The 22,057-nt window shown below is 33.6% G+C and overlaps 2 protein-coding genes across 2 annotated transcripts; both read left to right on the top strand.

The window, feature by feature from the left end:
• Positions 1-4,662: 4,662 nt before the first annotated feature.
• Positions 4,663-6,457, top strand: LOC129306786 (remorin 4.1-like). The gene is made up of 2 exons (XM_054947515.1): positions 4,663-5,413; positions 5,995-6,457. Exons 1-2 carry the CDS (start codon positions 4,811-4,813, stop codon positions 6,184-6,186), a joined length of 795 nt encoding a protein of 264 aa, XP_054803490.1. The 5' UTR covers positions 4,663-4,810; the 3' UTR covers positions 6,187-6,457.
• Positions 6,458-14,382: 7,925 nt separating this feature from the next.
• LOC129304448 (calcium-dependent protein kinase 32-like) lies at positions 14,383-19,862 on the top strand. The gene is made up of 8 exons (XM_054944108.1): positions 14,383-15,437; positions 16,156-16,279; positions 16,393-16,536; positions 17,044-17,196; positions 17,345-17,460; positions 17,582-17,749; positions 18,380-18,607; positions 19,129-19,862. The coding sequence occupies exons 1-8, from the start codon at positions 14,931-14,933 to the stop codon at positions 19,264-19,266; spliced, it is 1,578 nt and encodes a 525-aa protein (XP_054800083.1). The 5' UTR covers positions 14,383-14,930; the 3' UTR covers positions 19,267-19,862.
• Positions 19,863-22,057: the final 2,195 nt, after the last annotated feature.

Here is a 22,057-nt window from a genome sequence, read left to right as displayed (position 1 = left end):
CCCGTCATATTATATAGACAAATTATAGTACCCAACATCATTCTCATCACAAAAAAAAAAAACCAAAAAAAAGTAACAAACATATTTTCACAAACTATGAATGAATACTACATTACTACTGTTATTATAATTACCCTGCAGATAATCAAATATACTGAGCTCACCCTATCTGCAGCTTTAAATTCGCGAAATAATTAAAGTAAACAACACTGCCAACGAAAATTCACTAGCATATTCCGTGTGTCACGCTTTTAAGAATACTAGAATAGAATGGATATTTTAAATTAAGAAATTCACTGTTATATCTAACTAATATTGACTCTTCAGACAATAGTTAGTGGCAAGAGCATGCTTCATTATAAAATTTTGCCTCTCTCTCTCTGTGTTCGTGCTCTGCCTTTTCTTGCGAAATTGTCTTTTCAATTTGGCATTCCGGGACCGTCTAACTTGACCAAAAGAAACATTTTCCAAACTCAGGTGCATACCATTATTTGTGCAATCATTACCGGGCTTCGAGACGGTTTTCCAAGTCTTAAAGCCCATATAATACATGGACTCTCACAAGGGACCGGTGTAGTCCAACGTGAGGAAAGTGTGTATTATGATCCTTTTTAAAAATAAAAATAAAGCTGGAAACTAGAAAGTTGGATCCGAGTCGCCTCAATTGAGAGATGTTAACTATCTTGCTTTGTTTGAATTGAAAGAAAATGTGGAGAAAAATATATTTTTTTTTCTTGTTTGGATGAAGAGAGAGAACAGAGAGAAACGGAAAAAACATGGGAGAAATTTGTTGTTCCGTGAGTGTTCTTCTCTCTCCCACGTTTTTGTTTTCAGAATTTCACACTCCACTCATCGCTACCCCCCTCAACCTAAAAAAAAAAAAAGCGTACAAGCCCCCCTCACTCCAACCCCATGTCTTTCCTTTTTTTTTTTTTTCCTCTGACTCGGAGTAATGATCTCGCAAAAGTCACGCCTCGCTGTGAAGGTGGATTGTATTCAATTTTAATAAGTTATCCTCTTTTAATAATTTTAATTTATTTTTATAAAAATAATTATATAAAACATGATATATTTAAACACAAGAGCACTATATATGGTGATTATATTATTTGTTCATTTTCTTTTTTTATTTTATCTCGTTCATCTGAACAGAAAAAGAAATAGTCTTTTTTACTTATTTTTTTAATTTTCTTTATTTTTAACTTTTTTTTCCATCTAAGCATAGAGTTAGATTGTGGCCTTTTCATCAATACCAATGCTATATCACAATCAGAAGGACAATATATCTCCCTAGCAATATTTTCAAAACCGGATTGATTATTAAATTAGAAAAGTCAGTGGTTTACGATTCGCATGGTTCAACCGAGTTGGATTAATGGTCAAACCGGTGACGTAATAATTAAATTAAATATATATATAATAATTTAAATATAAGAAATACATATAAAATTATTATTTAACTTAAAAAATTAAATGTTTTAAATTTATCGTGACTTAACAAGCCACATGATACAATATAATATCAAATGATAAAAAAATTAGTCATTTTAAAAAAAATGATAAACAAGTTAAAAAAAATTTGAACAATTCAATTTTTGAAAACCGAATTCAATTCCCGGTCTGACCGCTGGTTCAAAACGGCCCAACCCGACTCAACTCCTGAAATGATTTTATCATCTAAACCAAACCAAAATCTAGACCGATCAAGCATCCAATTCGATTCAATTTTGAAAAAACTGCTCCCCAGTTGAAGCTATTGAGGGAGTTTAATTGAGAAATCAAAATTGGATCATCCCACATCCTATTTTTGGCATGAAGGTTTTTGCATTTCAGCAGCCTTGGGTAAATTCACAAGTCTCATCTAAAATGCTACTAACATGAGCGAGTAGTTTTTTTTTAAAAAAAAGTGAGACATGAGCATTTTGACTTAAGGTGAGCCAACAACCAGCAATCCATCAAACTCACCCAAACTTAATCAAAACGGGCAAGTAAAAACTTGCCTCTTGAGAGAAACAATTGGACGAGCTAAAAATGGCTAGCCCATAATTGTTGTAAACGGGTTGGGCAGGCTACCCCTCAGGTTGCTTATCTCGACCCATTTTCAACAAATTGTATTTAAAAAAAATGATTTGAAATTTTCTAACTCCAGCATTATGTTCCACTCTGTAAGAGAAGAAAAGAAAACCCCTTTCAATCTTATATGAGCATTCTCCCAATAGTTCTCAAACAAACCCTCCAAGGCCTCACTCACATAAGCACTCCATTACTCCAAATTTGGGTGACTCATACTCTAGTTCTCAACTCCCATTCATTCAACCATTCTTGAAGACCTGAAGCTTGATCGCTTGCTCTCATCATCTCACCACTCACGTCCAATCTCCACTCCACTCCACTTGACTCATGTCCAAGCTCGGCATTTGATTTTCGCGTTGCGTCTAGAACCCATGGCATGATGTCTCCACTTCTGGCATTTGGAACCCATAGCATAGTGTCTCTGCCTCTGGCATCTAAAACCCATGACACGATGTCTGCCTTCTTCTCCCTCAAGATCTCTTGCTCTCATGGTGTCCCTTGTCGCTTGATCTAACTAGGCCACCAAGTTAGTTCTACAAAATTATATGCTTCGATGGAAGGTTTGAAACTCCGTAAGCAATATCAGATGTTATGTTGATTCACTTGAAGTTATTAACTTGCTCATGATGAGGGTGGAGAAGAAGCCTTGCTACTACTAATGGCTAAACTCACCTCCACTGGAATGAGTGAAGCTGTGAACCTTCTTTTGACTAATAGAGATAATTACTAAGTTTTTTGTTTTTTTTAAAGAGGGTTAATTCGTGAATGGCTGAACTATTGAATTTGATTCAAATTAGTCATGGCTCTAGTCTTTTATTACTCTCCATCTGGATAAGTTTAAATGCTAATTTTTTTTAAATAACTATTTATGCAAAATGAGCTTACTAGTCCGCCCAAATTTGTTTGTGACCTGCCCAATTTATTTTTAAATGAATTAAAACGGGTCATGTATGAGTACTGGCTGACCTGTTTCGTTTTGGGCAAAACGCGACGGGCTGTGGACAGCCTCACAAGCCAACCCAGCCCGTCCCGTCCGTTTTGACGAGGGAAGAACAAAGTGGGGACAACAATCTCACAGGTGGCGTAATATGGAAACAGCATGATGTCACGTCAGCAGTTGCATGGAGAAAATAAAATACACGTAAACTCCATCAATGGGCCCCACGTTGGCCCAAAGAATTATCAAGCTCCCACCCACGTGTGAATGCCACGTGTATAAAGATCCTTTGGTTTTGCTTGTTAGATCACGACACGTGGATTGGTGACCTCACGCCTGGTCTGATTCTGATCTTGTTGGGCTCCTTCCAGTCATTCTCACCCCACGCTAATAAATACGATAATACGACATCAAATAAAATTATGGAAACCTGCAGGATCTTGCTTGCATTCGCGACGTTGAATTTTGTTTTTTTTTTTTCGAAAAAGAAATCACTTTTATGAAATATTTGGTACTCAACGGACAAAATATAGATAAGTAGACAAACAAAAAATTGACCAAAAATTGTTGATTTTGAATGAAATGAAATCCTCTCGTAAATTGTATATGTTGCGTAAGAAAATTATTCGTGAATGTAATCCACGATAACGTGACGGATGGAGTGCCCAGTCCACAGTCCATATATAATGTCAAGATTCAAGAAAAAGAAAACTTTGGTGCGAGTCCCGTGTGTGGTTAGAGCAGTGCCCAAAACACAAGCAAAGGACTCTTGAGAAATGAACATTTCTTTTCATCAAAGGCAAAAATCGATTCCGTGATATTATTGGCTCCGGTGCATGTTCTTGTTGAGTTGACCCGTACACAACCATTTGTCAACAAGCAGCAGTTGACATTCGAGTTTAAGCAATTGGACACGGCTAAGAACAATTCATGGATATGCCTGCTTCTGCTCCCTCTAACCCCTTCAAAACGTTGTGCTGGAGTTTTCAGACTGAACTATTTTTGAGTGAAACGCACAAAATATCTCAACATTTTCACCTGCACAATAATTTCCGTTTTTTCTGGCCAATAATGATTTCCCTTGATCAGACATAAAGCTCCATACTAATATATATATATATATATATATAATTAAGAATAATGAGCCAAAATTTCTATGCCGATATCGATCGAGAAAGAGATTTGCTACGGATCTAACCACGTCGGTGACTAATCAACTCATTAGCTTAACAAACATCTGTTTTTAGAAAAGTAAATGTCTTAGGATGCAAGCAAAATCTGGCCATGATGGTATGAGAATAACTTAAGATCATACATGCTTAAACTTATTTCATATTAATAAAAATATCGTTGATTAATACAAAAACAGACAGGTGTCCGTATCCATGATCAGCCAACTGAGAGGATGATGAACTGGTGCAAGCCTCGGATGGACATGCTTAATGAGACTGACACAACAGTCCAACTAATATTTAAATTAAATCGCTTTCTCTTGTTGAAAGAATGAAACTGACATCTCTGTGGAGATAATATATCTGAAATTTAACCGTGTACGCGTTTCTGCTCCTGTATGTGTGTGCATTTACAAAATTTATATAGATTTATTATTTTTACGAGAAGACATGAACAATGTGAAAGGTCAAGGCTCCACAAGCAAATAAAATAAATGATGATAATTATTTTTAAATAAGCTCCAGAGGTTCCTATCTCGCTCTGCCTTTCCCTCGGGGAAAGCTGGAAAACGCACACTAGTGCTGCTGCTGCTACTGTCCACTTCATCTCCGATCACTCTGCGTCGCTATGTTGAATGATCACAGGGCTTCTACTAGCCACAGAAGAGACGAGGAAGAAGAAGATGAAGAAGAAATAAGAGAAATCCACGCCTTGACACCACCTCGTCCTCCTCCACCCACTAACCGTGGCCGTCGGAGAGACTCTTGGGAAACACATAGCCGCCGATCGTCGTCTCTGTCCGTGGCCAGCACTGAAGCTGCTTCCGTCGAGAACTTCACCAGCATGAGCAGAGAATTCAGTGCTCTGGTTATGGCAGGATCGAGCATTAGCGGTCGTAACTACAGCACTCATTTGAACGGCCATGAAAACGAAGGAGGCAACAACTTGGGGAGGATCAGAGAAGAGGACATGACGGAGGAGACAAACCCACTGGCGATCGTGCCCGATCCTAACCCGCTGGGAATGCGAATCGGGTCCACTTCCAATGGTGAAGGTGAAGTAGTGTCGGTGCAGAGGGTGAAGAAGGAAGAGGTGGAGGCCAAGATATCTGCGTGGCAGAACGCTAAGATTGCTAAGATCAATAATAGGTTCAAAAGAGAAGACGCTGTCATCTCTGGGTGGGAAAGTGACCAGGTTCAGAAAGCTACTTCTTGGATGAAGAAAGTCGAGGTATATCCGTATGTTCCTTTTGTATTTGTGATCATGTGTGATTAATTTGTGTGTCTGAATTTTGTGGGGACGTTGCTGCTTCTTTCGAGTTCTTGAATACCCTGTTGTTCATTAGATTCATTAATCATTCATTAAAATTCACGAAGCAAACAAAAGCTGAATGAGATTCACTGATCTACTGAAAATGTTCTGTGTAAAGCCGAAGCGAGACTAAGTCTAAGCTTCTCCTCCTGCTCCTTTTTTCCCATGCACAGTTGGTGCTTTCATGGCGATTTGAAGCCAGAACATCATTTATGGCGTAGAGTCGCTATCCATATTTTCTTTTAGTAGGACTCTCGGTGTTCATTGATTGCCTATAACGGAAGCTACTCCAATCAGAAGGAGGTGGAAAGTAATGTGCTATGGCAACTTGCAACATATATATATATATATATATTTATATCTAATAATTGACATTCATATTAACCTGCACTCAGATTACATTGCATGTTCATGGATTGTATGCATTAAACGGAAACCATCAGTTTAAATTCTGCTGACAAATATAATGACAATTTTGCCTGTGAACCCCGATGATGCAGAGGAAGCTGGAGGAGAAAAGGGCAAAAGCTTTGGAAAAGATGCAAAACGGCATCGCAAAAGCTAGAAGGAAGGCTGAGGAGAAAAGGGCATCAGCAGAAGGCAGAAGAGGAACTAAAGTGGCTAAAATTCTCGAAATCGCCAATCTCATGAGAGCAGTTGGTAAATTTCCAGCCAAAAGATCCTTCTTTTAATCTCCGCTATATCTTGTATATTTTAAATTTCATTTTTTTTTTGGGACAAACAATATGTTTAGATACTCCTACATATTATGTGGATCATAGCTGTCCTCATGTCATGGTCTGTGGGTGCCCGAAAAAGAAGGGCAGCTATCATATAATTATGAACCAACTGGGGTGATTTTGAGTGATTGGCTTAAGCGTACTGGCTAGAAATACCATTTGGAGTGTTTTTGGGTTTTGTAGAGTGTAGATTAATTTATTGATTCCCTGGTTTGGTGCTTCACCTAATGTGCTACTTTTGGGCAAAAAATATGAAATTATACATAATTACATGGGCCACCACCAAATGGGCCCTGCAAAAAAGTCTACCTAATCTATTGGTACTTCTTGGGACAGCTGAAAAATTGGTCATCTTATCGCCAAATAAAAATCACGCGGCTTCCTCGCACCTCAATCACTGCAAAATCATTTCTAATTTAGATGAACCATCAAACGGTACAGATCAATAGATGATTTGCAATGTTTTTAATCAGCAAATTAAAGAAGTCAGCTAGAAATAGAAGACATCATCAGATCTCTGTCACTTGCGGCTAGTTTAGATAGTTCTGATAGGGTAAGATGTGAGCAGCATTTAAGGTTTAAACCCTCACAATATCAAAAAACAAAAACATGAATGAAGAACGGATATCCAAAATTAATGGACTGTTTTTTTTTTGGTGAATAAATTACATAAAGCAGTTAGCTGATGATGGAGGAAGCCAACCTCTTGAGAAGAGCCTAAAAATGTTTAAAAGTGAGAATGTTTCGTCTGCATTTAAGGAATTTAAAAAAAAAAAAGGTGAAATTGATGAAGTATGATTAAATAAAGGGAAAAGAAGTTAAAGATTAGACAAGGGACAACTTTAGTAGGGTGAACCTTTTCAAATAGTTGTGGCCGTTTAACTAGTGTATGTTGACACTAGATCTAATATCTCAACTTATAAAAACAAATGATATTAAACAAAATAATGTGTGTGTAAAGAATCTATAATCGTTAGAAATAGCTCGATTATCTTGAGTATAGATAGATACATAGTCCACAAGACTCTCATAGTTTGCAAATAGTTTAGAAATAATAGAAATAAATAAAAAACTATCTTGTGTATTGTGGTTATTGACTGATTGGCTTATAAGAACCAGATCAGTAACCACCTTAATAAATAAATAAATAAATTATATTATATTTTATTATCTATAACTCAGTTAGTTAAGAGATAGGGAATAACTGATGGCTATAAAATTATAAGTTAGGCATCTGCCTATTAGATTCATTTATGTGATCCTCCTATCACAATCCATATAAAATCATAAAAACCAATATATTTGGATTAATTAATGTAAATTCATAAATAAATATTCTAACAGTGAAAATAATCAATTAAGCAGCAAAATTGCTTGCATGCAATCTTATCAACCATAAATATGGCTCTAGAAACAAAAAGTGAAAGGTTAGAAACAGTGGAAATAATTGAAAGTGTTGTGTTTTGGGGTGCACCACATATACTTACTTGGACGGTGAGGGAGAAACCTCGCACCAATGGGGAGGCAATTTTGAGCATTACTAGACTGGAAAAGGATGGGTTACCGACACCGGACACATTGTCAAAGAAATAGACGAGCAGATATGGCGTCTTGGTCTGGTAAGTTCGTTACCCGACAAAAAGAGAATGTCAATCTCATACAGGAGAGGAGAAATCCCTCCACCTAATCTGGCACCATATTCATATTGCATTTTCAAGGAAGCTCACCAATCATTATTCCTGATTCCGGAAGAACCACTTGAAGGCTTCATAGAAACTTAAAATTCATGAAGTGCATGCATCTGGCGAAGCCCTGAATCTCAAGTTAAAGAGTTATGGATTCCTGAACGATTTTAAGTTACTCGCAATATTAACAATCATCGGAATGAACGTATAGAGAAGCTCTGTTTTTTTTTTTTTTTATCGTGAATAAGTATGTATCTATCGGAAGTAATTCAGTTTGAAACACAATTGAACACTAAATATAGCTTCAAATAAAAATGTTGTGAGGAACTAATCCTTTATATTAAACTCAGACCTGTTGATAAATTGTGAATTTAATGTCGTGTGAAATACTGAAACTAGGACGCCGGGGGCCAAAATGAATTTTGACGATGGCCCGACTAGTGTTGTGTAAGTGGGCTGGATTATAATATAGAGGGGCCTTGATTTGGATAGAGAATCAGCAACTCTGTGTAGATAAGTTGGGATATTTCCAACTCTAGCTTTGTGAATTTGTGACCCCAACTATCACAATGTTCATTGTTCCCATTTTTTGGGGCGATGGCCATCTGTTAGGTGTGTTTCCATATATGCATGAAGCTGCTTTTGCTTAAAAATTTTAGTAATATATCAAATTAGTTCTAAAATCAAACAATTTCTTTCGCACTTAAATTTTATGGAAAAGTGTGAAAAAGATTGAGGGATTTTAAAAAGGGTGGCATGGAGCATAAATTTTAATGAATTTTTAATTGGATAAATATTGAGGAGGCCACATGTACTTTGTCACAAAATGGAGCCTGGATCTTGTATTTGTATTTCTTGTTCCTACGATATGGTTCAATGAAAGGTGGGGTCATGACGATGAAATAGAGCTATACAAAAGCTTACACAGTATTAAATTTTAACTTAACCTGAAATTCAATTTCTTTTATGAAAAGAATTGATTTAGGCAACTCGTAATTCAGTAATAACTCAAAAATTAACAGAATCAGACTTGATTCATAAGATCAGAAGACTGATCCTGTTAATCCAGTATTCACTTAACTATTTGTTCCCTTTTTCCTTTATGAGAGACAATAATTTATTTCAACCTAATAAACTTAATTAAGATAATAAAATCACTTATAATCATAATAAATTCAAAATAATTTCCAACAACAAGAAAGAAATATTTTAATTACAGTCTAAATGATTTAAATTTGTAATTTCAACAAAAACAACACTCAATAAACTTCAACAACATTACATCAGAACAACAATTTAAAAATAAATTCAACAAATCTTTATGCAATCATCTTCTTAGCGTCAATTATATTTGAAACATTTATCAAAAATAAATTAATTATAATTATATTAAATAAATTAATAGGACTGAATTGGACTAAGTGATCCAGATGCTCATTCTCTTGTCCAATCCAACCCAAAAAAAATAATTTAGTCTTTTCATTCTTTTTTATCATAAATCACCAATGTTTATAAAGAATGAATAGGATATAATCATTTCAAATTGAATTGGGTCGGATTAAGTTGAAAGACTTTTGTACAGCTCTAGGGCAAAGATAAAAGAGGTTCTATAAGCAACAAGAGGAAATGGAAGGTGGCGGTAGGGACGAGAAGCATTGGCGAATGAAATATAATTAATTAATAAATTGCCTGGAACACCTGTGGGCTGGGCCATACTACTTTCTCTCATTCTAATCATAAAGATATAATTAACTAATTTTATAATTTTTAATGAGTGATAATTGATATTTTCAAATTTTATGAAAATAAAAAAATGTATGATTTTTAATGTTGTTTTTTTTACTGAAATTAGTGATCATAAAAAATGCTATATAAGAATTGGAAGCATATCAATAAAATTCATTGCAATTAAAAAAAAATAACTATCACATCTTTATTTTATATTTAAAATTAAGTACACATTTCTCACCCAAAATAAAGGCTTTTAAAACTTTAGCCTATAATTAAAGCCACATCAAGTATAGATGAAGACTTGAAATATGGAGGTAGAGTCAAGAATAAGGGCCAGGCCTGAAGGAATGGGCTTGGAGGCCCTATTTAAATAAGGATTTAAGCTTTAATTTTTTTTAAAGAAATCGAGCTTGAGTACCTAACCCTAATAAGCCCTGTGAAAAAGGGCCCGAGCCTGAATGGCCTTCCAAGCTTTGATAAACTTGGTTATCTTATATACACACAAACATACATATATTTGATAATGACACAATTTGGTTAATATTTATTATAAGTGATGAAGAAAAAGTTATAAAGGTAATTGACATTGAATCTTTACCTCTATTTTTAATAAGTGTACTTACATACAAGTGATCTAATGTTTTATTTGTAGATGAGAAGGATGAGGAGGATTTGGATTTTGATTGATGAATGTGTGTTGTTTAGATTTCTAAATATGTTATTTAATTTTTAAAATATTATGATGATTTTAATTTTTTTAATTTTAAAATATTTTAATTAATTTATAATTTTTAATTTTAATTTAATTTTTATAACAGGACTTTCGGGCTTAGCCTTGAGTCCTTTACATAAGGGCTAGACCTCATAAAAGGGACTGCAAATGAAGAATCAAGCTCAAGGGCCTAAGCCCTTAAGAGTCGGGTTCGCCCGTATTTTCAACTATATGTGAAGGCTGTTCTAGTGTGTTGAGAGTTGAAAGTTAAAACCTAGCCTTTGAAGAGGAAGGGCACCGTTCTTCTTTTACTCTCTTGTTTCCACACCATGACTATGCATTCAACTATCGTGTCCTTCTTCTTTTTTTTAGGCCAAAACAATTATTCATTGTCTTTATTATACTTTTTGTTTGGTCTAGTTTTAGAGTATCATATTCATACCCCTTTGAATTTGTTAGTGTGCCAAAGAAGTGATATTGTCCAATGAGTCAGTGATCATTGATCGTGAGTCTTTAAGATAATTTGTCATAATTTTTTAGAATGTTTAAGTGATTGAGAACTTAGAGAATGTGAATATGTGTAAAGAAATGATAGTTTATTCCTTAGAAACAAGTACAATGAAATTGCTCTGATTATTAGAGAGAAAAAGAAAATAATGAATCTAGATGAACTGAATTATGGTGTAGGGCTAAAATATGAAACATCACTCGATAAGTTATTTGGGCTAAGCAACTAAAGAGTCAGACTCAATTCAAACGAAAGGGCCAACCCTGAGCTCAATAGAAGGCCACAATAGGGTAAACATGCCAAAATCCCATCAATTATAAACATTAGACTGTTGGCACACAAAGATACAATCCTAAGTGATTTCAAAATTCACGAACATCATGTCCAAATATCTCGGTGAGACAGATTGATTGCCAAAAATAAAAAACACTAAGTAAAGACCATGCCATGAGTTTTGCAGAATCCTTGATTCTTCGACAGAATGTTCTATCCTAAGGGAGAGGCTACCATCATTTTGACACTATAAATAGGATATGAAAATGCAGAGGAAGGACAGTTAACACTCAACAGAGACTCGCATTTTTCACTCATAACTTTTTAGTTTTAACAATTAGTTTTTACCTTTAAATTAGACTTGTAATCCTTTTATATTTTAATAAAAATAAAAAAACACTTGTTCTCCAAATCTTGCGTATCTTTTATATCCGAGTGAATTGTGGTAAGGAAACTCAGAATCCTTTTATTATTATTTGAGACTCAGCGTCTCCGACACCTTAGTTATTTATTGTTCACACACAAACATATGGATTAAAGGGTTGTGCTAAGAGAGTTTTGGTTTAAAGCATAATCAAGTGGTTTGGGTAGTTTGGTTTGTTGAAATTGTTGAAGAGAAACCACCAATTATGCATTCATTGCCTCTTATATGAGTAGCCAATAATGCTCTGATTTGAATTTGAATTTTGCTAGTCAACTAGAGTTGTAATTGTCCGTGCTTGATTGTGGAGAATGGGACACCTTGGCAAGAGAACATCTTGGGGTAGACAATATGAGATTTTTGGGTCACATTCTTTGAACTTGATTATCACTTTTTCTAAATGAGGTGTTTCCATTCACTTAAGGGAGATTTGGCCTCTTGAATTACTTAAGTTGGGCAGACATGGTGTAATTCTTATGCTGGGCCTAATATTCCTAGCTTTTTCAATTCTAACACTTTTGAAATAAATAAAAAAACAGAGAGAGTTGTAGGACATCACAAACTACTCCCTTCAATATCAATTTTAGGGCATAATTTTTTTGATACAAAGCACTTGGTGGAATATTAATTATATTTTTTAATGTTACTTCTATTTAATCATTACCTGCTAGAGAGAATGTAATGTAAATTTAAAATTTTTATTTAAATAATGACAAAATTAAAAGTTTATTATATTTTTATACAAAGCTAATGACTTAATCAATTCTTTTTATTTTGATAATTGGAAATCCCTTATAATAGAAATTAGAAGGAGTACATACCAAATAATAATAAAAATAAAGAATAACCTCACAATTTATGATGCATTGATTTTAGGGTTAAGGGGTCATATATGTTTTTGAACCGTACATGAAAGGTTATAAATGTTCATAAACTTAACTATGAGTAAATTTGGTCTCTCAACATTAAAAATTTCTTCTATCATCATCTTGACATTAAAAACACTTAACGTCTGTCGGTTATAAGTGGGTTTCATTATTTTTTAATATTTTTACAAGGTTAAGGGTCATTTTTACCTTTCAACTTAAATATTTTATTATAAAAATATTAAAAAAATAATGTATGGCTCACTAACGGTGGGAAAATGACAAGGCGATGAGGAAGATAATCTTTAAAGATGGAAAATAGAATTAACTATAATTAAGTTTATAAATATTTGTAATCTTCTTTGTACAGTTTAAAGACAAAAATTATCCTTAGCCTTAAATAGCTAATCATTAACAACTTGGCAATTACTCCCTCAATCCTAAATTATAAGGCATTTTTAAAAGAATTTGTTCATCTCAAAACATAAGACACTTTTGATAGATTAAGGTTTCATCAAATACGTCAATTTTAATATTATTCTTTCTTTCTTTATAATTATTTTTCGTCCATTCTTTTTTTAATATATCAAATGATAAGTATTTTTAAAAGCTTATATTTTTATTTTAGAAAGATAAGATTGTTAAGTATATTTAATAAAATTTATTAATATGTAAAAATTTATGTATAAGTATTTTATAATTTAGAACAAAGGAGTTCTATTTATTACTCTCTCCATCCTAAATTATAAGATACTCTTAGATAAAATTTTACATACTAATAAACTTTATTAAATATACTTAATAACCTTATCTTTTCAAAATAAAAATATAAACTTTTAAAAATACTCATCATTTAATATATTAAAAAAAGAAGAGATAAAAATTAATTATAAAGAGAGAACTGATAATATAAGAATTGATGTATTTAATAAAATATTATTTTACTCAAAATATTTTATATTTTAAAATAATTTTTTTTAAAAAATGTTCTATAATTTTGGAGGTGGGAGTAATTTTTTTTTGTTCATCGAAAGCTCCTCGAAATGTTCTTTCTCCCACAATCGTACCCTTCTCGTGCCTCGGGCCCGGCACTCGGGAGGAACGAGCAAAATCATCGTTTGCCTAGTCGCCAAGAAATGGAATGAACCAAAACGCAGGGGACAAAAAAAAAAAAAAAAAGGAAGGAAGAAGTAAAGGCACCCCTTCTAGAAGATCTCATGTGGACCACAAGTACGATCTCAAGCACGATCATGCTACCAACGTGTCAGTTGGGAGTTTGGCCGTTGACTAGGATTACGTTGTCCATCCCTTGATTCACCCTGATATTCCTCGTTCATATTTTTATTCTCATGGCCGGCGTCTGTATGGTATGAACGTATAACAGTTGCCTTTATTTAACTATTTTGCACTTTTTCTACAGTATAATATAAATATAATGGATGGATGGATGGATTTGCTGGCAGAAATCACCGAGGAAATGGACAAAGTACGTCTATAGGTTTTCTGCCCTTCCATACAAATTGCAACGGAATAATAAATACTTTCCCCCGTTTAAAAATATAATTTTTAATTAAATTTCATTTCAATAAAATAATTATTTATTTTTAAATTAATTTTATTTTTTATATTTACTCTTATTTAATAAAATATTTTACTTTAAAATAAATATAAAATAATTTATTTAATAATAATACTTTAAAAAATAATAATTACATTTTAATAATTAAAAATTCTTTATTTTTTAAATATATAACCCCTCAAACAAATAATTTATATTTTTTTTTAACAGAGGGAGCAATACGTTTAGATGAAATTTCTTATGACGGATGGAGATAAATTTTACAAATATTCTCTACATGTAAATTATATTTAATTTTTAATGATTAAATAAAAATACATATTTACATTATCTCCGTAATCAAAGTTGGAAAAACATCTCCAGACTCCAGAAACTGAAAAGTTGATTAAGGACTTATGATTTGTTTTTTGGACAAATTAGGCGAGTAGTTTAGTTAGTTGCCATTTCCCGCTGAAACATCGAGGAGTTTTGGGAAGAAAATCCTAGACAGAGAAAGAGTTTTATCAGTTCGAGGGAAGGACGGTGGACGAGGCTTGATCGATGCAAATTTGACCATCGCCTTCCTCCCGTTAGCGCTAAAGTCATCTTTCTCTCCACCTTTTACTTCCCGAAATTCTCCTTTCACATCCTTACATCATCATTCCGTCCTCTTCTTTATAGATTTGCTTTTCCTTGAAATCCTCACCATTTCTTCAACATTCCATTTGTCTGGAAATTATCACCATTTTCAATTCCCCAATAGCTGTTGAATATATCCAGGATTCAGTTGGGGGTAATGGAGCATCAGAAGTGAAGCGACATCTTCAATTAGATCATATAACCATAGTTTGCTTATCGAGGCGAGATTTGAATGCGTTTGGATATCTATTGGCTCGAATCCTTCCTTGCTTACCCTCTCAGGCTTGATATCTCCTGAGATCCATGGGTAACTGTTGCATTACTCCATTTGGCATTCACGATAAGAAAAAGAAGGGGAATAGAAACAAACAGAACCTGTTTGCGATTGATTTCGGTCAAAATTATGGAAATGGTGGGAGCAAGATCGACGTTTTGAAGGAGCCGACAGGCCGCGAAATTGAGCTCAAATACGAGCTGGGTCGCGAGCTTGGAAGAGGGGAATTCGGAGTTACCTACCTATGCACCGATAAAGAGACTGGTGAGAATTTCGCTTGTAAATCGATATCAAAGAAAAAGTTGAGAACAGCCGTTGATATTGAGGATGTGAAGAGAGAAGTTGAGATCATGAAGCATTTTCCACAACACCTAAATATTGTGAACTTAAAGGACACTTATGAGGACGACAATGCTGTCCATCTTGTGATGGAACTGTGTGAGGGAGGAGAATTGTTCGATCGGATAGTTGCGCGCGGACACTACACAGAAAGGGCTGCTGCAGTTGTCATACGGACAATCGTTGAAGTCGTCCAGGTTGGGTTTTGAGAATATGAGATTTTAAATCACAAGTTTGGTTTATTTGCAAAGTGCAGTGTTCAATCTGCTACTGGTATGAAAATTTCACAAATCTAGAAATAGCTCTAAACAAACGCCTTTTGATCTTTATTTTAATGAAATTGAGCGCCCTTTGTGTTGAGACGTTTATGTGTGATAACTAAAAATAATTTTTGGTGCATTTTTTAATCGAGCAATAAGCACAGTATTTGTGACCTTCGAATAGTGATGTTTACTGTAAATTTTATATTTTATATTATATATTGAATATCTAATATTGATTGGATGATTTGATTAACTGGACATACAGGCGGATTAGTTCACATATTTTTGTTTGGTTAGCTTTTGCTTCTCGTCTCGTGTATAAATTTCTCCTTTTGTCTGAGTAGGACTTTACTGTGATTATGTGATATATCTACACACACACACACATTAAATGGCCTCCTTGTCTTGGGTCCAAGAGTTAGTTTACGATGCTCAATTATATTATTAAAGGAAAAGAGCTTCGTGTCCTCTACCTTGATAATCTGTATTTTTGTTCAATTGCTCATCCGTACTAACTTTTAAGGTTAATATTTGCCAAGTGACGCATCATGTTTTTATTTTGTGTGGATTCTTTGCACATCATTTACACTGCCGCCTTTGTATCGTTCAAGAGTTAGGTATTTTGTTGGATTTGAATTTTATGGTGTTGCAGGTGTGCCACAAACATGGTGTGATGCATCGGGATCTCAAACCTGAGAACTTTTTGTTTGCAAGCAAGAAGGAAACATCACTTCTGAAGGTTATTGATTTTGGATTGTCAGTATTCTTCAAACCTGGTAATGCCTTTGGTTTAGCAATAGAATCTTTTATTATATTGTTGCTTGACTTTCACCACTAGTGGCTGCCATCCATGAAATAACAGTTAGCTGAAGTTTGCCATTTCCTGTAGGTGAAAAATTTAACGAGATAGTTGGAAGCCCCTATTACATGGCTCCTGAGGTATTGAAACGTAATTATGGCCCAGAAGTAGACATCTGGAGTGCCGGAGTGATTCTGTACATCTTACTTTGCGGTGTCCCACCATTTTGGGCAGGTTATTTTCTTTTGTCAATGATATTTTTTAAGCTTTTGCCCAAGTAAGATCTTAAATGGCTACGAACCCTCTTTTAAGCCACTTTGGGCTTGAACTAGCCTTTTAAAATTATTCTTATAACAGTAACGAAATTATAGAAGGAAATCACATGTCATTAAATGTTTTTCAATATGGTGAAAAGTAGTTTGTTTGTTATTAGCGAATTGATACTATTTTCTAACTAGTCCCTGGCATCTACCTAGAATGTTGTAAAGACGGAAAGGTGGGCATTATTCCTTGGTTACAGTTACGAGTATTGGCTATGAATGCTAAGATGACTTATTGTATTATTAGCAACACTAACAGATTAACTCTCATAAATTGGTTGACCATTTTTTTGTCATAGATAGATAGATAGACAGACACACTCACATATTCCATCTTCATAATAAGATAGACATTATAGTTCCAGTTTACTTATTTGCATTCATGTTGTTTCTTTTCTAAATCATCTCTCTCCAAATGCAGAAACTGAACAGGGAGTTGCACAGGCAATCATACGATCTGTTGTTGATTTTAAAAGGGATCCGTGGCCTAAGGTCTCTGATAATGCAAAGGATCTTGTGAAGAAGATGCTTAATCCCAACCCACAGCAGCGTCTTACTGCTCAAGAAGTGTTAGGTACGTCACATTTACGTCACATTTTTTACAAAGGGCTTCAAGGAGATAAATATTAGTCTGCATTGTATAAAACTTCTGCCCAGCATCACATTTTTTTTTTTTTGGTTCAAATTTGTGAGATTGAAATGTGCTTGTTCACTGAACGCAGACCATCCATGGTTACAGAATGCCCAAAAAGCTCCTAATGTTTCACTGGGAGAAACCGTCAGGGCAAGGCTCAAGCAATTCTCTGCCATGAACAAGCTCAAGAAAAGGGCTTTAGGGGTAATGTGTTGAAAAGATATTTGAATACTTTTAAAGGATCCTCTGTCATATCTTTTTGTCAATTTAATCATTCTAATTCACCATTGTTTTTTGAATTTTTAATGTAATTTCATGTCATCAGGTGATTGCGGAGTACTTGTCAGTCGAAGAAGTTTCCGGATTAAAGGAGAGATTCCAACTGATGGATGTGAGTAACAGAGGCAAGATTAACAGTGATGAACTACAAGCAGGGTTGCATAAATTAGGGCATCCTATTACTAATGAAGACCTTCGAATTCTCATGGAAGCTGTGAGTATACCCTTCTACCTTGAATCTTCACTTCACAACAGCTTAGAATTTTGAATGTTGAAGGCATGGAAGTCTTTTGTTTTTTTAAGAGGGCGTGTGTGTGTGTGTGTTTTTTTTTTTGTGGGAGGTGTCGATGGGGAGGGTGGAAAAGATAATTTGGAGTCCTATGAGGTTGTGAAGAGGGTTAGAGGAACCAACAAGAACACTGAAAAAAAAAATTGAGACATTTTGGTTAATGATAAATCTAAAGATTTACTTGTTGATAGAGTATGATATCCTACCTAGTGGATTAAAGTTTGTTGTTGTTCAAATAAAATGGGTACTTTTGTCACTCATTTTTTTTATTTTGTTCAAATTATTTTGTGAGATATACTGAAGCAAATACAAACGTATTATTACTTAGAATAGTTGCATTAATTCATTCACCATGCTTTCATAAAAAATAGCCACAACCATAGAAGTTAATAATTCTCCTTGTTTCCTTTCTCTCTTCCTCAAATATATTTGCATATTAAAATAAAGAACATAAATAAAATGTTAATTGCACCATTCCAACTGCATTATTTTTGAAAATACATGCCATTGGGCTTCAGCTTCTAATGCTTGGAGACTTCCTTAATTCCTTTGCAGGGTGACGTAGATAAGGATGGGCACTTGGATTATGGAGAATTTGTGGCCATTTCTATTCATCTGAAGAGGATGGGCAATGATGAGCACCTTCACAAAGCTTTCCAATTTTTTGACAAGAACAATAGTGGGTATATCGAAATTGAGGAGCTACGTGAGGCCTTAGCCGATGAAGTTGATACAAACAATGATGTTATTTGTGCAATTATGCATGATGTGGACACAGATAAGGTAGTTTATTCTCCCTTCTGCCAATCTTAAATTATGTTGAGTCAATTTGATAAGTAATTTTGTCTTATTTACTCGATTATGCTTTTCCAGTTGAGCATTTGTTTGATGATTTGACAAAATCCAAATTTAAACCACTTACTTGTCAAGCGCAAGCTTGAGAGGCTTCTAAAGTACTTGAATTAGTTCTCTGTGTAAAATGTTGAAGGTAGTTGACCTTAGAATTTTTTTGGAATCCTGCAAACGTTCATTGTCATAATCATATGCACAATCATTAGTACTTTCTAACGGATTTATTTTGTTGTACGAGCCTGCTGGTATATTCAACACAACATCTCTGCATTTTCATTTCCCAAAACTTGGATTTATTGCATTTCTGTACTTTCTGGAAGACACGTGGGTTCTCTCCTCTAGTGCTTTTCATAATGGATTACCTTTATCAAGCTCTATAGTGATATGAATGTGATTGCTGATCTGTGTTTCATATAGAGCAACACCTTGATCTTGGCTCTATGAACTTGTAGGATGGAAAAATAAGCTATGAGGAGTTTGATGCAATGATGAAGGCCGGCACAGATTGGAGAAAAGCATCAAGGCAGTATTCACGAGAGAGATTTAGCACTCTGAGCCTGAAATTGATGAGGGATGGGTCATTGAGATAAAATGCTAGCCTTCCACTTCTGTCCTCCATTGCAGTTCTTTTCTCCCTTGACTTCTGTTATATCCCTACGAGAAAACCCTTCTTTTGAGATGAAGTGTAGGATACTGTTAAGAGTATACGATGTCTGTGAATTGGACCGTGTCTCTTCTGTTAGTTGAGTGAAGTTTTGGAGAAATGACTGCGAGAGGATTGGGCGAGTCATAATTGGAGACTGTAAATACGCTAAATTGTTATGCTCATGGAAGGAAAAGTCATATGCCATTTCTGACAAGATGATGTTTTAGAGGCAGAAGACAGACGCACTTCCTCAGTTACTCGCAATAACGAAGGCACCCTCTTATTGGAATAATCAATTTTTACAGTTCTTGCTGACCTTTTGACTGCGGTGTATGGAGAATGATGCAGAAGGAGAATTAGAACAAACTTGTGTGAGAGCAGAAATGTATTAGCAAAAACATGGCTAAAATTTGAGATTTATGGCTTGTTCTGTATTTATTTCGAACCCAATGGATGCATCATTCATTGACAACTGACAGAGAGGCCATCTCATGTTGAATTATAGTATTGTCATACTATTTATTCAATAATTTTCATAAATGAATTTATTTAATTCAAAAAATTTATCTGCTTTAGAATCCTCTAAGCAACAGGGCGGAGAGTTTAAAATGATTTCCTAAACATATCTACACAAGCGTGCGCTTATTTTTGTATTGACATGTTATGATCAGAACTGTGGAATTTTTTTTTAAAAAGTGTTTTTAATATAGGTAACGAGAAAATAAAAAAGATAAGATAACTATTTCTTTTTATGTAATTCTTTTTTTTTATCCAAAGACATTGTTAGTAGTGACATTCAGTCTTCGCAAACTATCGGCCGACCTGACGTGGATGATGTCTTTTGTTAACAATGGCTTTGAAGGTGCAAACAAATATTGTGATCAGAGTTACAAAACTGTTAAATGATACAAGGGTGGCAGTAGACTAGGGGTACAAGTGATGTTATACACTATAACACTCTCCGCCAAGAGGTATATATGATGTAGGATTCCTCTCAAAATTTTAAAAAATTCACGTATTCCTTTATATTTTGCTCGACCAAAATGTTAAGTATTTAATTTTCATATTTAGGTAAAAAAATTATATTGCATACACCAATGTAATAAATTTATTTATTACAGTTCTTTCTATAAATTATTAGTATTTATAACTTCAAACTTTAGCCATTTTGTTTTGATAATAATAAAGTTGTACTTGATTACCTTTCTCATATTCAAGGCTACATGTGGGGAAGAAAGAGATAGGTTATACTTTGGAGACGGAAAAAAAAAAAAGGGAAGTGAGGTTTGCAGCAAAATATTAAACAAATATGAGATAGAGATGAATTTGTGGTGAGGAAGCATTATTGTAATCTTAGATGAATCAATAATTGGAAGTGATCTAATAAATTGTCAACCACTTATCTTTCAACTTTTTTTTCTATGAATGGCCAAATGATCAGTTAGAAAGGGGTGAAAAAAATTATTGAGTGAGAAAGTGGGAAAAATTTTGGAGAGAAAGGGTGGGATATAGTAAGATTTTTTTTTTAAATCTTTCTCATCTTTTAATAATAATTTTTTAACTAATATTATTGTTTAGTTTCTATTAAAATCCTTTTAAATATTTGTTATCAATTATTTTGGTGCTTTCATATGTATTTTAATCTCTCAACCACACACACCATTAGACTAGAATAAAATATAATTTTTCATTTTATGAATGAGTGAAAGGAAATGACGTAAAAAAGGGGGCAAATTATGCAAATGTAGCTCATATGTTAGGAGCTCTAGTTATAATTTATGCTTCTTATAATATATACTTCTTTTTATTCTTATTATACGACACTTTCAACTGTTTTATATATCTTAAGAAAAGTTAATTTTTTCTTGCTATCATCAAAAAGTGAGATGTATTTTATTTTTACCATTGGCTTTAAATAATAATACAACTGTATAAAATATCTTCACACTAATCAAAAAGGGACAAAATTAAAAAAATAATTTAATTATTATAAAGTGTCTTATATTTTAAATTAAAAATTATTTTTAAAATATGTTTTATAAATAGGATCGAGTGAGAATATACAACCTTTGTTACTAGGTGAACGTGACAAAGGAAAGGAAATGAGAAAATGAGGCAAATTACACACAATCACTTCACTCACAAGCTAGAAGTTATAGTTGTAATTTATGCTTTTTGTAATACACACACATTTAATTAGCGTGTAGTCTTTTTATAAGCATAATTATTTACTTATAATTCTTCATTTAAAATTAATTTGTTAATTGTACCTGTGGTTTTTTAAGTAGTAATTATTTATTAGCTCATGTAGTATAATAAGTCATATTTAATTAGTTTTATAATTGATACATTATTATAAATAATTGCTTATTTATTATTTTATATATCATGCAGTACTTGCTTAACTTTATTTCTATCAATTACTCTTAGATAGGTAATTAGTATTTATTTTGCACGCACACATTAATATGTTTTAGTATTAGCAATACTTGTTTAAATCATACATTGACTTCTTAAAGTTATCTTAGTTACTCAATTATCATTTATTTTTTCTTATAATTATATATATATATATATATATATATATATTCATTGTTATTAATATTTAGTTTTAGTGATAACTATTTAATTATTGTGCCAATGTTTATTTTCAGTATTATGATTGTTATGATTGAAAGTAAGGTTAATATGCAATTGAACATTAAACTATAGGTCCATGGATAATTTGAGCCCTA

This window comes from Prosopis cineraria, unplaced genomic scaffold (assembly GCF_029017545.1).
Source record: "Prosopis cineraria cultivar Desert tree isolate PC_DT_omini unplaced genomic scaffold, ASM2901754v1 PC3, whole genome shotgun sequence".
NCBI lineage: Eukaryota > Viridiplantae > Streptophyta > Magnoliopsida > Fabales > Fabaceae > Prosopis > Prosopis cineraria.
This window is presented reverse-complemented; position numbering and strand designations above follow the sequence as displayed.

Excerpts from the sequence above, each read along its gene's own strand:
- LOC129306786 (XM_054947515.1), top strand. The coding sequence starts at position 4,811 with ATGTTGAATGATCACAGGGCTTCTACTAGCCACAGAAGAGACGAGGAA. Across the intron at positions 5,414-5,994 it reads CTTGGATGAAGAAAGTCGAG|AGGAAGCTGGAGGAGAAAAG; the intron begins GTATATCCGTAT and ends CCGATGATGCAG.
- LOC129304448 (XM_054944108.1), top strand. The coding sequence starts at position 14,931 with ATGGGTAACTGTTGCATTACTCCATTTGGCATTCACGATAAGAAAAAG. Across the intron at positions 17,461-17,581 it reads TCAAGAAAAGGGCTTTAGGG|GTGATTGCGGAGTACTTGTC; the intron begins GTAATGTGTTGA and ends TCATGTCATCAG. Across the intron at positions 18,608-19,128 it reads ATGATGTGGACACAGATAAG|GATGGAAAAATAAGCTATGA; the intron begins GTAGTTTATTCT and ends ATGAACTTGTAG.